This window comes from Phocoena sinus, chromosome 1 (genome assembly GCF_008692025.1).
Source record: "Phocoena sinus isolate mPhoSin1 chromosome 1, mPhoSin1.pri, whole genome shotgun sequence".
NCBI classification, from domain to species: Eukaryota; Metazoa; Chordata; class Mammalia; order Artiodactyla; family Phocoenidae; genus Phocoena; species Phocoena sinus.
Window position 1 is genome coordinate 124,092,392 of NC_045763.1, and position 15,834 is coordinate 124,108,225.

Below are 15,834 nucleotides of genomic sequence, written 5' to 3' on the forward strand. Positions count from 1 at the left end.
TGAGTTCTAGAGAACTTAAGTTTAAAAGATGGGTAGGATTTGCAACCAGAGAAACTTGGTTGAAGAACTTACCTTACACATTGCTAGAAAATGTCAAAAAAAAAAAATTTAAATTAAGAACAAAAGGAGCCCGGAGAGGGGATGCCAAGTCGGCAAGTGGCCCCAGATGGAAATGGGAAAGGTCATTTAAGCTCCCTAAGTGGGCGGGGTGTGAACAGACAGCTTGAAGCCTCCAGGATTGCTTGTAAATAATTAAGGCTTGTTAAGAAGATAATAAACTGTCTCTTGAGAGCTAACCAGAAAGCAATACATCCAAGGAGAATAATAAAATGCTCGATGGACTGGAGACTTTAGGCGTACACAGCACATCATGGGAACCCTTGGGAAACTGGCAGGAATGCCTCCATTTAGCAAAATCCATTTGCTCAGAGAAACCACATTCTTAGTTAGGGAGGAGGTGCCCGAGGCCAGAAGGGGCCCATCGCACCCCAGGACTAGATATATGCTCTGACATTGAGAAAGAGCTGGTCTCTAGGGAAAGGGGTGCAGCTCACACACGCACGTGCATGTTGGTTTGTCCTGCCCCCCCCCACAAGGTGGGAATGACTCCTGGAGGCTCTCAGACTGGCAGATGGGGGAGGAGGGATGGAGAGGTGGGGAGGGGCGTTAGAACTCCATGGATGTTTGAGGAACTCTTTGTTCAACATGGATCTTTAGGAATCTATGAATTCTGGTCAATTTAATGAATTTTTCCTAAGGCCCTAGTTTAGTGCAAGGCCCTGGAAAAATGATCAGAGGCATCTTCATGCCCCACCTCCTCCAGGAATCCACCTGGACCATCCCAGCCCTTACTGGCTTCGCTGAAGCGCTTCAGGGAGCGTGCACCCCACGCCCACGTCATTCTCATGTCAGTGTGGGTCTATGTGTGTGAGCCGTCTCTCCTCATCATAGGGCAGCTCCTTCCAGCAGGGTCTGTGTCTCAGACTTCTCTTATACCCATCGCTTGCTAGTTCCCACCCCAAGGTATGTACACAGAGCTGGGTGCTAATAAGACTTTACTGATTGAGTGGTTCATGACACAGTCCCTGCCTAGGAAGCAGTTAGCCAGCATCACTGTCAGCCGGCATCCTAATAGAACCTAATTAAGTGTTAAGTGCAAATGATAAGGAGTGAAGTGTAGGGGTTGTGGGGAGGGGTGGAGAGGGGAGGGGCCTGGAAGAAGGATTTTAATGGAAAGCCTTATTGAGGAGGTGGGACTTGAAATAGCCCCCAAGGGATTCAATTCACTATGTTGAACTTGTGCATAGAAGAGAGTAAAGCAGGATGCAAAACTGTACATGCAACAGTATCCTACTTCTACAAAGTCACAGAGGGGAAGCAAATTCTTAGAAGAAAATATACCGGATACAGGATTAATACCAGTGATCTCTGGATTCTGGGATGATGGGTTTCTTCTTTGTGTATTTTTATTTTCCAGATGTTCTGCAGCAGACATGCGGTACTCTTGTAACCATAAAGCCGTGTTACAATTTTGTATGTCAAGCAGGAAGTGAAGAAGTAGAGAGGTGAGGGCAGCCCATTTTGTCAAGGAGCTCACGTAACACAGGGAGATGGGAAAGCTGGAGCCAGAGGGCCATGAAAGGTCTTGAGAAGGTTTCTTTTGTCCCCTCTGGGATGGAAGATGGAGAGACTTAAGCAGGCTCCTAGGTTATAGGGATGGAACTCCCAGAAAGGAAGAGACTGAAAATAGAGGAGAAGCCAGATGGAGCAAGACCTCTGGCTGGGTGGGGGAGGGCATAGGTGGAGGACTAGCCTTGCCCACAGCAAGAGTCACCTGTTCCCTTGTGTACAGAGATAGAGAAGTCGGTGGGCAGGTGTGGAGCAGTGAGTTCTGACGGCGGGCCCTGTCCTCCACAATTTATGCCTCTCTCCCAGGAACTCTGTGACAGTCCTAAGTGGGAGCGTCTGTCTGTCACCATGTTCTGCCCATGCCAGGTGTTTATGGCATCCCTGACTCACCAGGGCAGAGAACGAGGAAGCAGCCCAAAGGTCCCTTGGTGGCAGGGGAGGAAGGTACCTCAGGAAGGAGGTGGTGTTAAGTGTTAAGTGCAAATGATAAGGAGTTGGTGCCCTGGGCAGAGAGGGCTGCTCCAGGGACAGAATGATCTAGGAGCAGAGACAAGCCCGGCAGGCAGGGAGGACATGGACACAAAACCTGAGTGCTGGGCTTCCCTGGTGGCGCAGTGGTTGAGCGTCCGCCTGCCGTTGCAGGGAACGCGGGTTCGTGCCCCGGTCTGGGAGGATCCCACATGCCGCGGAGCGGCTGGGCCCGGGAGCCATGGCCGCTGAGCCTGCGCGTCCGGAGCCTGTGCTCCGCAACGGGAGAGGCCACAAAGTGAGGGGCACGCGTACCACAAAAAAAAAAGAAAAAGAAAACAAACCGGAGTGCTGCCAAGGTGGGGTAGTTTGAGGAACAACTAAACTTTACCTCCAAGTCAAATATGTCCTCCACTGGCTGTCTCAGTACTGAAATGCCCACTGCTGAGTGAAGGCGCTGAAGCCCCTGCTAAAACACAAGTGCCCTCTGGGAGGGAGGGAAGACATGGTGAAGTGACTCTCTTCCTTTAACACGCAGGGCAAATCCATTTCCTTAATTAGCCCCTCTCATCCATCCATCCCTAGAAACGATGGGTAATGTTGATAGAAACAAATGCAATTAGGAAATTGAGGCTTGGAGAAAAGCAGGACAGAGTAAGAAGGAAGGGAAGAGAGACGGGATAAGAGATGCTGAGAGTAAACCAGCTTTGCTGCCTGGTGAGGATCAGAAGGGTAGGCACTCATTCATTAACACCCACCCAGCAAATGGCTGTTCCAGGGACCCTGACAGACTCTGCGGACAAAATGGCAAGCAGAGACAGACACAGTTCCTGCGTTCATGGTGTCTGATCCTCTGTGTGAGTCAAATGATAATAAATACATAATCACAGAGGCAAATGTAAAACCACCATGGTAACAAGTGGTATACATTCAATGACAGGATATAACAGAGTATTTGGGCATGAGGAGAGGTTGTCCTTAGGAAGGGCCTTTTGAGTTGACATTGGAGAATGAACAGGAGGGAACCACAAGAAAACGAGGGTTGTGACCTCCTGGAGGGGTGGGATAGGGAGGATGGGAGGGAGGGAGATGCAGGAGGGAAGAGATATGGGAACATGTGTATATGTATAACTGATTCACGTTGTTATAAAGCAGAAACTAACACACCATTGTAAAGCAATTATACTCCAATAAAGATGTTAAAAAAGAAAAAAGAAAATGGGGGAAGAGGTGAGTGGGGGAGAGAACTGCACTGCGCAGAGATCAGGGCACAGGAGAAGGTGGGCCACGTTCCAGAAACTAAAACAAGCCAGTGAGTAGAGATGGAACCAAAGGGGTGGTTTGGGGGGTTGTGATTCCCCCTGTGTGATATCCTTTAGCCTCCCATGATGACTCCAAATAAACACAGAGGCCAAGTACAAACATCATACTTGTGCCATCGGGGAAGTTTAGGACAAACTTCACTATCTGCCAAACTTCACCCCTCAAGCTTCTCCTACAAAGCAATTCCGAAGTTATACCGCTCCCAGTGCAGCCAGAAATATGGGATGGGCCCAAGTCTGCGAGGCCATGACAGCAATTGGAGTCTTTCTTTTTTTTTGCTATCTACCATTTATGATTTATTTCAAGCAGTTCTTTTGAGTACGAGAGTTCTTTTTTTTGGACTTTCTATAAGGGATACACTTTATTTTTTAACATCTTTATTGGAGTATAATTGCTTTACAATGGTGTTTTAGTTCCTGCTTTATAACAAAGTGAATCAGCTTTACATATACGGAGAGTTCTTGCATCAAATGAGCGAACACTCAAAGGAGGGAGAGACAAAAGGTACTTGTCAGTTAGAAAATCACTGATGTCTATCTTTCCATAATTAAATTAGGAGAAAAATGAAGAACCCACTGGTAGCGGGAAGAAACAAGAGTCCTCTAGAGTCTGGCATTTGGTGAGCTAGATATTCAGTTGCTGTGGATTTCCACTGTTTTTCCCCAGGCAGAACATACGGCAGAGACTTGGGAACGGAGGTACCTGAAGCCAGATTAGGCTTACATTCCATAACTATGTTGCTTGCAGGGCTATTGTTACTATACTAGATGGCTGTGCCCCAGAGAAATGGAGTGCTGGTCTGTTTCCACAAATCTTTATCCCAGTCTTCATCTCAAGGAGGGCACTGCCAAGTGCTCTCAGCCAGTCTCTTGTCTAAGTTTCCTGGTTTGGTTGACAACATCCTGCTCAATACAACTTTTGTCGTCACAATTTGAGTATGATGATTGATTTCAGCCCAAGGAATATGGTGAAAGGGACAGGTAGCCAATTTGCAACATCAGCACAATTTGTCAGTTTCTTCCAATTTGGAAATGAAGGAGGCGAATCCAAGGGCACGCTCCAAACACGGATCCCTCCCCAGTAGCCTTCGCCCCACAGCCGTGTCCCAGCAACGCTCACTTCCGGTCCCTGATGTTGGGGGCAGGGTCCCCACTTCCTGTGCCCGGCAGTCTCGGTTCTGGTCACAGCGTGGGGCTGGGGGCTCGGCTGTGGTCATCGTGGTCGCCACCCTCCATGGGCCCCCTTCTCCAGCCCTTCCCACTCCTCAGTGCCCCTCTCCGCGGGGCCCATCCTCTTTTAGTCCATCCTCCTCTGGACCCCAGAATGCCAGTGACCTTGCGGGAGTGAGACTTGGGCTGCCTTCCCTGGGCTTTTTGGAGGCCGTTTTAGAAAAGAGAACCAGGGCTTAGAAATGGGCACTGGGGGAGGCAGTGGGGTTGGTTAGAGGCCAGGTGTTGGTTGGAAAGAAGCCTTATTTGGGGAAGTTGTCCAGATAGAAAGTTAACTTAGATTTGGAGGGGAGAGAAAGGAAAATTATAAAGGAGAGAACTGGGCAGAACAGCCCCCAAAAACCAATCACCAAGGACAAGAATCTAGTTGTTTATGTTTAGCATACGTTGTAGAGTCTCACAATTTAAAGGTCAATAGTAGTATCTGAGAATGTTTGGTAAGATGGATGCCCTAGTTGGATTAAAGGGAGTTTTAGATTTGAGGAGAGAACTCAATGAAAAGAGTTGGAGAGGAAAAGAGGACCGGAAAGTTGTAACTTGATAGTAGAAAACCAAACATATACTGCGAGCCCTTGTTCTGGAAACTATGATACCAAGGGAAAAAAAAAAAAAAAAAAAGCATAAGCAGTAGTTCTTATCCCCAAGCTGCTTAGGAAAACAAGTCCCAAAGTGGGTGAAAGCTTAAATGGCAGTATAACAGAGGGTCAAAAAAGTGGTTGAGACTTCAAATTCAAATCAGGAAGAAATCACTGGGGCCCAAAGTTACCTAGGAAGGCTATATGGAGAGAAAGGACTTGTGATTTTTTAAGGTTAGACAGAAAGGAAGGTGTTGACACGACAGGTAGGTCTGATGATAATATTTTTCCAGACCAAGAAGTTCAGGATGTGATATGACAAACATTTTTGTAATGTTCAAGGTGTAAAGGTATAGGAGGCAGTCTAGGTGCTGAAATATTGGGATTTGGGGGAACATTTCAGTGGTTTATAAAGCCTAAACGTGACTTAGGAGAATCTAGCCTCGCCACATAAGTCTTATCCTAATAGTAATGGGAAATCAATGAAAAGCTTTAAGTAGGGGTAGTGACATGGTCATAATTTCATTTGAAAAGATCAGTTTGGCTTCAGGGTGGACAGCAGATAGGAGAAGGGATAAAACAGGCTCCCAAAGCCAGTTGGAGGCTATGGAAGTAGCTTAGGAGAGGCAGCTTACATCGGTGAGGTGGCAGAGGAAACAGAGAAAGGTGAACAGACTCAAGAGATGTTGGAGGGCTAAAATCATCAGGACATACTGATGACTTGAATTTGTAGCTGAAGGAGAAGGAGCTGTTAAGGGTGATATGGTGGCATCAAAATATGGTCCCAAAATACTTTGAAATTCCTCTGGTTACCAGGGGGTAAGGGTGGGGGGAGGGATAAATTGGAAGATTGGGATTGACATATACACACTACTATGTACAAAATGGATAATAAGGACCTACTGTACAGCACAGGGGACTCTTCTCAATACTCTGTAATGGCCTATATGGGAAAAGAATCTAAAAAAATGGATAAATGTATATGTATAACAGATTCACTTTGCTGTACAGCTGAAACTAACACAACATTGTAAATCAACTATACCCCAATAAAAATTTAAAAATAAATAAATACATTAATAAATAGGACTCATATCCACTCCCTTGAGTCTGGGTTCTGTGATTGCTTGATCGATAGAATGTGGTGGAAGTATGGTAATAGATGCTGGATCAGTATCTGGGCCCAGACTTTGAGATACTGGCAGCTTCCACCTTCTGTCTCTCTAGATGTTTGCTCTTATAATCTAGCCACCATGCTGTGAGGAAGCCCAAACTTCCCCGTGGAGAAGTCCACAAAGAGAGGAACTGGAGTTACCCCCAACTTGCCAGCCAGTGAGCCGGCATTTTGGAAGTGGGTCCCACAACCCCAGTCAAGTCAGTCCAGTTGATACTGCAGGGAACAGGGACAAGCTGTCCCTGCCAAGCCCCATCCAAGTTGCAGATTTGTGAACAAAATAAATGTTTTTTATTATTGTCTTAAGTTACTAAGTTACCACTAAGTTAAGGGGTAGTTTATTACAGAGGAATAGAAAACTGTAATGGATGACTGTTGGGTTTGTGGCTTTCATTCCTGGATGGATGGGGTGTCATCTATTGATGTAGAGGTCACTGACAAAGACCCAGATATGGGGTCAAAGACCACGAGTTTGGTTTTCAGCTTGTGAGTTTGAACTGATTCTGAGATGTCTAAGTCGAGAAGTCATGCGGACTGTTGGATTTATGGTTCTATGGCTCAAGACAGAGGTTGGGTTTGAAGACAGAAATTTGTGAGTCAATTGAAATGGGTGTCAGCTAGAGATGTGGATGTGGATGTAGAAGGGGGTCTGAGTGCAGGGAGCTCTGCCATTTCATGGTGGGCTGAGGAGCATGAAGCTGCAAAGAAGACATGAAAGGGTTGGGCCAGGAATGTCGGGAGAGAACCAGGAGAGGGTGAATCATGGGAACTGACAGAATAGAGTGTTTCGGGAAAGAAGGAGGGATTAGCAGGGTGAGGAACTGCCAGGGGTACAAGCACCTGCTGAGCCAGGCGCATTTTCCCCCAGGCTTCCTTCCTGCTGACCAGCATCACAGTAAACAGCGTCGCTGGGTCACCAAGAAGCCCTGCGATGGGACTCTGGAGGGCAAAAAGGCCAGATGAGGATCACAGCCATGCCCATGAACCAGCTCTTTCCCGGAGCCTTGTCTCTCAAACTGTAGTCCCTGGAGCAGCATCACTTGGGAGCTTGTTAGAAATGCGTAATCTCGGGACCTACTGAGTCAGTCTGTATTTTGACAAGATCCCCAGATGACTTCTATGCCCACGAAAATGTGAGAAGTTAACACACCAATGTAGAGGCTGGGCATTAACTCAGGGAAGCAGTGAGATGGTGCAAAACTGAGCTGCAAGTCGCATGCAGAGAATCAGCCCTAGTCACAGAGATGGCTGTTCATTAAGCCTATTTTTCCTCAAGGTCCAATAGGCAACTCTGAACCTAGACTTCCACATCAGAGTCACCTGGGTAACTTTTCAGAATCAGAGAGATGCCCAGATTCTGCCCCTCTATATTCTGATTCAGAAGGTCTGGGGGAAGCTGGGCATTTGTACTTTTACTCCCCAGGTGACTGTGATGGGCAGTCTGGGTTGCCAGCCATGCCCTAAACCATCACTCCTCCCCCTTTGCACACATACCCCTCTTAAGCTGACCATGCATTACGTCCTTCCCACTTCAAGGCTGGAGCTGGAACTGGAGCATTTTAATCCTGATTTCAGCTCTGACAGGAAGACAGTGTGATTCCACAGGCACATGAGCCCTCCTGTGAGCACTGGCTTCTGAGTCGTGCTCAGGTACCAGCGGGTCATGCCCAGGCTCCAGGTGGGAGCCAGGTCCTGGGGACTGGTGTGGCAACGGGGCTCACAACCATGGAGCAGATGAAAGGCCAGGCTGCCCATCTTGTAGTGCACTTAATGGCTGATACCACTCTGGCTCTGGCCTGAATACCACCCTCTCGGGGTCAAGATGAACTGGGCACAAGGCCACTCTCTAATCTGATTCTCATCAGAGGTACATGTCTGAGGCTGAGCCCTGTAACCCTCACAGCCTGGGCCAGGTCACTGCGTGGACTTAGACGTGCAAGTGACACTGGGTCACACTCTGACAGGGAAGATACCAGGGAGCTCCCCGAGCCTGTGTGACAAACAGGATCATGGCACTTCAGAGTGGACAAGTCTAAGGAATGTAAGGAAAATTATCCTGCTGGGGACTGTGGCTCTAACAAAGGCCCCAGGGGAGGGATTCTAAAATGGCATGACCAACCTCAAAAGGACAAGAGCTTGGAAACTTAGTTCCCATCAAAACCCCACCATGGATGAAGCAACCGTGAGCTTACTGAAACTTTTAGATGGGGGAGAAAAAAAATTTTTTTTCTCATCTGGAATATTTTGGGATGATGGATTCCCTTATTTCTCAGTGAAAAGCAGTACTTTCCTAAGTTTTTCAAATTTAAGCTTCGAGGTTTCCTCTAGCTGTAGGAAGATGGGGCTTTTTTGTTGCTGTTGTTTGTCTGTACTTTTTATCAAGTCTTCAAAGATTTTAGTGACTCTGGGCAGAGCTTCTCAGAGACTCTTTCCCCCTGGTGGGATCCTCTTTATGTATCTCTTTTCCTGCAGCTGTACCTTCCATCACATCAAATCTTTCATGGACTCTGGTGGCTGAAAAAATTCCCAGAGTGGAAGAGCCTTGGTCCTGTACACAAGCTGGGGTGTTTTCTCTAGCAGCCTGTGGGAGGGGTGACAGAATCCCTCATCCTCAGTGACTCTCATTCTCTTGGCAGGTGTCTGCCAGATCAGAGTGATGAGACAATTGATCACCAAAGTCTAGTTACTTTCCTATAATTTACACTTGCCCATACTAATAACAATAATAAAAAATAACTGGCATTTACTGAATGCTTATTATGTGGCAGGCACTGTTCCAGGGTCTTTGTGATTTGATTCTGACTCCCCAAAATCCGATGAGCCCTGGGGTCTATTTTCATCAGCTTTGTTATGTTACTCTGCCCGGGACATCAGCAAAATTTAAGTTGTTACTGGGCAAGTTCAGATGAAGAACGGAAGTAGGGGGAAAGCCAGTATGACTTCTGGAACCCAACTTAAACTTAAACTCCACCTCCCCCAGGAAGCCCTCCCTAATTTCCCTGCTCTTCCTCTGGCATCCTCTCCTGAGCCATGGTGTGGGGAGGGCCACCCAGCTGCTTTTACATCTGACCTTTGAAGGCCTTCATTGCTCACTTGTACATAGCAATGACTATTTCACCCCAAACATTTCCACTTGGCAAACACATGCCCGGAGCTAGCCACCAAGCCCAGCTTCCCCGGCCCCACTGCTCCAGCCCCTTCCCCTTAGTGTAAAGTATGGAGGCAAAGGTGATGAGCCCCTGGTGTGAGGCAGGGCAGGCTGGGAGGGTGGAGGGAAGGGGGTGGAGGCAGAAGACACACTTTATCAGTGTGTCTGAACACAAACCCAAGAGCTGGTTGAGCTGGATGAGTTCACCCAGGGGTCACATGCCTTCTCACAGGAAGAGGTGAAATGTACTGCTCCAGGAAGTTCACAGTTAAGTCCACATTTCAATCTAAGCTGGGTGCACGTTTTGTTTTGTTCTGCTTTGTTTTTTTCCCAAGCCCAAATCCCCTCTTTTGATTCATGCATGGGTTTTGGGTTGCAGCCAGACTACAGATGGCTGGGCAGGGGGGAGACTTCTATGCCCTATAAAAGAGGATCAGAGGTCACTGGCCCAGCCCAGAAAGGGTGGTCATTTCCTTTCAGCCTCCTACCCTCTGGGCTCGAAGCACATCCTTGCAGTCTGAATCTGATGGCTGAGACAGGTCCCTCATGACTGCAATCATTCCAGACCCCTCACTCCTGTGGTGCCTACACGAACTATGTGCTCAGTAAAGAGCTGTCTGAATGAAGGAATGAACCAAGTATGCCCTCTAACCTGATGACGAGGGCCCCTCTGCCCCAGTTGGATGGGCCTCCTGACAGGGCCTTTGAGTTTGACCCAACCCTTCCCCAGCACTGGGCTATTCTCCAGCCAAGAGCTCCAAGGTCATGTTTTGAGAGATGGGGCAGGAGGGGGAGCCTGGGGGTTTAGGAGAACCACCCTGGGCTGGCAGGCCAGCTGGCCTGGGCCTTGCCTGTAGGAGCTGAAAAGTGAGCTCTAACTCAGACCCTCCTCCATTCTGCTTCCCAGGCCTTGGGGCTCCCAAGTTTCCTGGTAGAACTCTTCACCTCTTCCTGTAACCAAGCAGGATTCCATGGGGACTTCCCAGGACAGACTCCTCTCCCCATGTCCTCTGCCTGTCTCTTGTTTGTAGAAAAGCTTTCATCTCCCACACCTCCCCTGAGTCACAAAAGTCTGGATCAGGAATTAATGCAAAAATAGCAGTTGGGCCAGGAGAACTGGTAAGAATTTAAATAGTAAATCAGCCATACTGCAGTCACAGAATGTTTAGTTCCTCCCTGAAATACCTAGATAGCAGTATCTGAGGCACATTTCCTGAGTTGTTTTACATTTGCTAAAACCCCCAGAAGATGGAAGAAGTTACGTACTGGATGACCATGAGTATGCAGCTCCCAGACCTATTGGAGCCTGAGGATTGGTGATGTTAACCCCTGTGACACCATCCTGTTACCTCACCATCAACCAATCAGAGAAATGTGCACCCGCTGTTCACATACCCTGTGACTCCCCTCCCTCACCTTGCCTTTAAAAATGCTTCCCTGAAACCTATTGGGGAGTTTGGTTCTTTTGAGCATAAGCCATCTGTTCTCTTTGCATTGCCCTTGCAATAAAACTTTCTCTGCTCCAAACCCCGACATTTCGGTTTGTTTGGCCTCACTGTGCATGGGGCACACGAACTTGGATTCGATATGCCCCAGTTTTGCCAGATCCCTGAAGCCCACAATTTCTAATTGCAAGCTGACACAGAGAAAGACAAGTACTGTAAAATATCACTTACATGTGGAATCTAAAAAATACAACAAACTAGTGAATAAAACAAAAACGAAGCAGACGCACAGACATAGAGGACAAACTAGTGGTTACCAGTGGGGAGAAGGAAGAGGAGAGGGGCAAGGTTGGAGTAGGAGAAAAAAAAAGGATTATTATGGGATTATATGAAATCGTGTGTGTGAAAGTTTACCAGTTGTAAAGCACTACAGAATTTTTTTTTTTGTGGTACGTGGGCCTCTCACTGTTGTGGCCTCTCCCGTTGCGGAGCACAGGCTCCGGACGCGCAGGCTCAGCAGCCATGGCTCACGGGCCCAGCCGCTCCACGGCATGTGGGATCTTCCCGGACCGGGGCACGAACCCACGTCCCCTGCATTGGCAGGCGGACTCTCACCAACTGCGCCACCAGGGAAGCCCGCACTACAGAATTTAAAGAATCTTTCATTCAATGAGAAATAATATGTTTAGATTTAAAATGTGGCTGAATTTTAAAATAAATAAATAAATTGCAAGCTGATGAGATTCTCAGCATGTTCAAATACACTGAATTAAAAACAGTCCTGGGCTTCCCTGGTGGCGCAGTGGTTGAGAGTCCGCCTGCCGATGCAGGGGACACGGGTTCGTGCCCCGGTCCGGGAAGATCCCACATGCCGCGGAGCGGCTGGGCCCGTGAGCCATGGCCGCTGAGCCTGCGCGTCCGGAGCCTGTGCTCCTCAACGGGAGAGGCCACAACAGTGAGAGGCCTGCGTACCGCAAACAACAACAACAAAAAAAAGATAGTCCTAAAATCCCCCCAACCCCCATCTCTCAACTTCCTGCTCATTCTACTTCCTGTCGGTGCCCAGGACTCTAACGCCAAGACCTCCATCCTAACCCTTAGCACTCTGTGGGTCCTCACACAATGACTCTGCTATTTAGCACTTGATTTGGAGTCTACCATTATATCAGCGAATGTCTGGTTTTTATTTTGTGGGGTTTCCATGAGGTTTCCCCATGTTTTGAGTTTGCAATGACCAGAGTATCAAGAGAACTAAAGGGCTTTGGCCTTTGGAAAGGGTCGTTCTATTTCTAACTGGCTGTTTTTCGAAGGGTTTGAGTCTTCTCTTGCTCTGTAGATGATACTGGGTAAGTTGCAGCCTTTTTCTGCCTCAGTTTTCCTATATGTGATAACAGATGTTATCACTCTTACCATTGCCTCTTTCTCTGGTTTTAAGGCAATGATTAAAATCTCAGGTAGTGGGCTTCCCTGGTGGCACAGTGGTTGAGAGTCCGCCTGCCGATGCAGGGGACGCGGGTTCGTGCCCCGGTCCGGGAGGATCCCACATGCTGTGGAGCGACTGGGCCTGTGAGCCATGGCCGCTGAGCCTGCACGTCCAGAGCACCTGTGCTCCACAACGGGAGAGGCCGCAACAGTGAGAGGCCCGTGTACCACCAAAAAAAAAAAAAAAAATCTCAGGTAGTGAACACAAATCCTGGATCCACACATCCTGGCTTTTCTGGGACAACCCTGATTTTAAATATTTTTGTCCCAATTGTCAGATCTTATGTCTGATCTGATGATCTGATCTGGCATCAGAAAATATCGTTCTGAGAGTATTATGAATTCCAGAAATGGGCTGAAATTTTATTTACTAATATGAGAATAAAAAACATTCTGATTCTGGGCACTGGCCTGGAACCTGCTTTTTGAACAACAGACGTGTCATTCTGCCCAGCAGGAATACAACTGTGTCATTGGAGGCCCTCCCTGGGGGAACTCTGGGGGACCCTCAGCATTCAGCCCCTGTCTCATCCACCCCTGGGCACTACTCACCTGCACAGAGCATCCACAGCACGGGCTGCATCTTCCCCTCCATGGTCTTGCGTCCTCTCTGCCCCGAGTCCAGCCTGGCACTGGTGGGCCCCTGACTTTAACCAGTCTGGGCTGACTGGTTAAAGCTATGACAGCCTCTGGCCCAGTCAAGACTTCAATCCCTGTGGTTTCTCCCTTTCTGTCTACCTTTGCCCAGCCTGGCCCCCATGGCCCACCCCTCGGCTTGACTGACAGGTGAGCTCACCTGTGGGACTGGACTGCTCCACCCACTTCACCAAAGGCCCCAAAAGGAACGGTCTCCACCTTCTCAGTTACCTCCCCTGCCTTCTCTCCACCTAGCAGGTGGGCAAAGTCCTGAGCTTCTCACTATCACGTGGGCTTCACCTATAAGGGACAGGAAGTTGCCGCCTCGTAATATGAAGGGAAATGATCTCAGAGGAAGGGTTTCAAAGCCAATTAAAAAAAAGGGTGTTAGTCACAATTGCTGAAATACTTCAAGGCATAATACGATCTGTTAATCTACTTCCTTTCCGGTCTACCTCACCACCACGCTAGAGACACAGTCATGAGGAAGACTGGAAATCTCTACCCCCAGAGAACTATTAATCTGGTCAGGGAGGAAGATAGTATACAAGCAACCAAGATAGTCAGAAATACAGTGACCAGTTTGTCTCAGTTTGCTTGGAACTCTCCCAATTTTAAAACAGAAGGTCCTATGTCCCAGGAATGTCTCCATCCCAGGCAAACTGGGATGGCTGGTCACCCTACTTAAAGAGTGCCAGGGGCTTCCCTGGTGGTGCAGTGGTTGAGAGTCCGCTGCCGATGCAGGGGACATGGGTTCGTGCCCCGGTCCGGGAAGATCCCACATGCCGCGGAGCGGCTGGGCCTGTGAGCCATGGCCGCTGAGCCTGCGCGTCCGGAGCCTGTGCTCCTCAACGGGAGAGGCCACAACAGTGAGAGGCCCACGTACCACAAAAAAAAAAAAAAAAAGAGTGCCAGTGCTATGGGGAGCATGACCTGGGAAATGACATAGATAATGAAATTGAGGCAGTGGAAGGGGTTCCACCTTAGACCTGGGTGATCAGAACAAAATGAGTATTATGATTCTCTATTTTACAAACAGGCTTCTAAGTCTCAAAGAAGTTAAATGGGTTCTCCAAGGTCACACAGCTAAGAAGCGGTTTTCTGATTTCTAGTCCACCAGGCTAGGGATCCAGATGTCACCCTCTATGAGTTCCGGGGTGGTGAGTAAGGGTTTAAAGGGTATAAAGAAGACAGAAGCCCTCTTTCCTCTCTCCTCCTATGTGGTCCCCTCTTTATCTGCTGCCTCTCTTAGGTGTGCTGGCTCTCCATCTTTCCCCCACCTCCCACCCACCTTCTTCTTCCCTATCCTGAGGGTCTGTCATCTTAAGCCTCGCCCTGACTGATGCCACCCTTCAGTCCTCTGCCCCATTCCCATCCACTCTCCATCCCTCCCTCCTTCATCTCACCTCTTTCTCATACCACCTTTCATCTTCATGGAACCTTGAAGGCTGGAGGTGAATTGAACTCCCATGGTTACTCAGTTGTGGTCATTCTTCCACTCTTCAACAGACACTCACTGAGGCCCTATTTGACACCCAGGAGACAGGGGTTTGGCCATTGGTGATGCCACGTGCCTCCTCAGAGATGCCTTCCTGGACCACTCTACCCAAAGGAGCCCCCATCCCAGCTTTGCCAAGTTTCTGCATACAACCCTGTTTTCTTTCTTCAAAGCTCTAACCACTATATGAAACGAATTTTTGCTACCCCAAAACTTTTTCCATGCCAACCGCTCTGGAATTCCTTCCCCCCACCGTATCTGCTGTTGTAGTCCAACATGTGCTTTAAAAGCCAGCTCATATATTATCTGTTCTTTCATGAAGCCTTTCCTGACTTCTTCAGCCAGAAGGGCTCTCTCCCTCCTTTGAACTCACACAGCACCCTGGATCTCTCTCGGGATACTAACTAACTACATTCTGCCTTCTGCCTGAGTTATTTTTGGTCTGCGTCTCATCCCTCCTAATAAACTGTGAGCTCATTGAGGGAGTGAACTATTGGGTTATTGGACTTTGCTTTGATCGTAATGATGGTGGGAATTGGTGTAGTGGAGTAGGGTGGGTTATGAGCACATTTGAAGTTTAAGAAGCTCATGGAAAGTTTATATCACCCGGGGTTGCCAATTGACCATCACCATGGGAGGTGAATGTGGGGCAGGGGTTGTGGAAGGGGAGCACAGCTGTCCGGTTCAGTATCCAGAGTCATCTCTGTCCAAAGAAATGGAGCCCTGGTCACAAGAAATGACTACCCTTTAGTCTCACCACGCTGCTCTCCCAACGTCTATCAGAGGACCCTCCCCGTTCCATATATCTGGTATTTTTTTTTCCAACCCCTTCTGTGCTGACATGGGGTTAAAGTACAATTTAATGTATTCTCCTAGATCTTTGGCTTTAGATTATCTTCAGGAAGCACTTTGAATAGCAGCCCCAGGCTGGAAGGCATGGAGAGAGAGCCCAAATCAAACTTTTTCTCTAGGCCTCTCTGTCTACGAAGAATGAACCTCTCCCAACTCTGCTGCTCATGTCAGTGTCCAGAAAATCAGGCAGGAGGGAAAGAGTTAAGTGGGGCCTGCTTTCGGGTCTGGGTCCTGAGCCTGCATTCCTTCCTCCCAGAGATCTGCCAGGCTGTGGGACCAGAAGCTAAATTTAGAAGCTGGCTAGGGTTTCCTGTGAACAGCTGTCCTGCCCCTCAGAGAAGGAACACGGGAGAGGGGAGGTCGGTCCCTCTCACT

General features: G+C 48.4%; 1 protein-coding gene across 1 annotated transcript in view; it reads right to left on the reverse strand.

Annotated features, from left to right (window-relative positions):
* The window catches only part of GPA33 (glycoprotein A33), a 46,360-nt gene extending 32,986 nt beyond the window's left edge, over positions 1 to 13,374 (reverse strand). The window contains exon 1 of the mRNA XM_032623309.1: positions 13,026 to 13,374. Coding sequence (XP_032479200.1) covers positions 13,026 to 13,068 — 43 coding nt within the window. The 5' untranslated portion in view covers positions 13,069 to 13,374. The remainder of the gene's footprint in view (positions 1 to 13,025) is intronic.
* Positions 13,375 to 15,834: the final 2,460 nt, after the last annotated feature.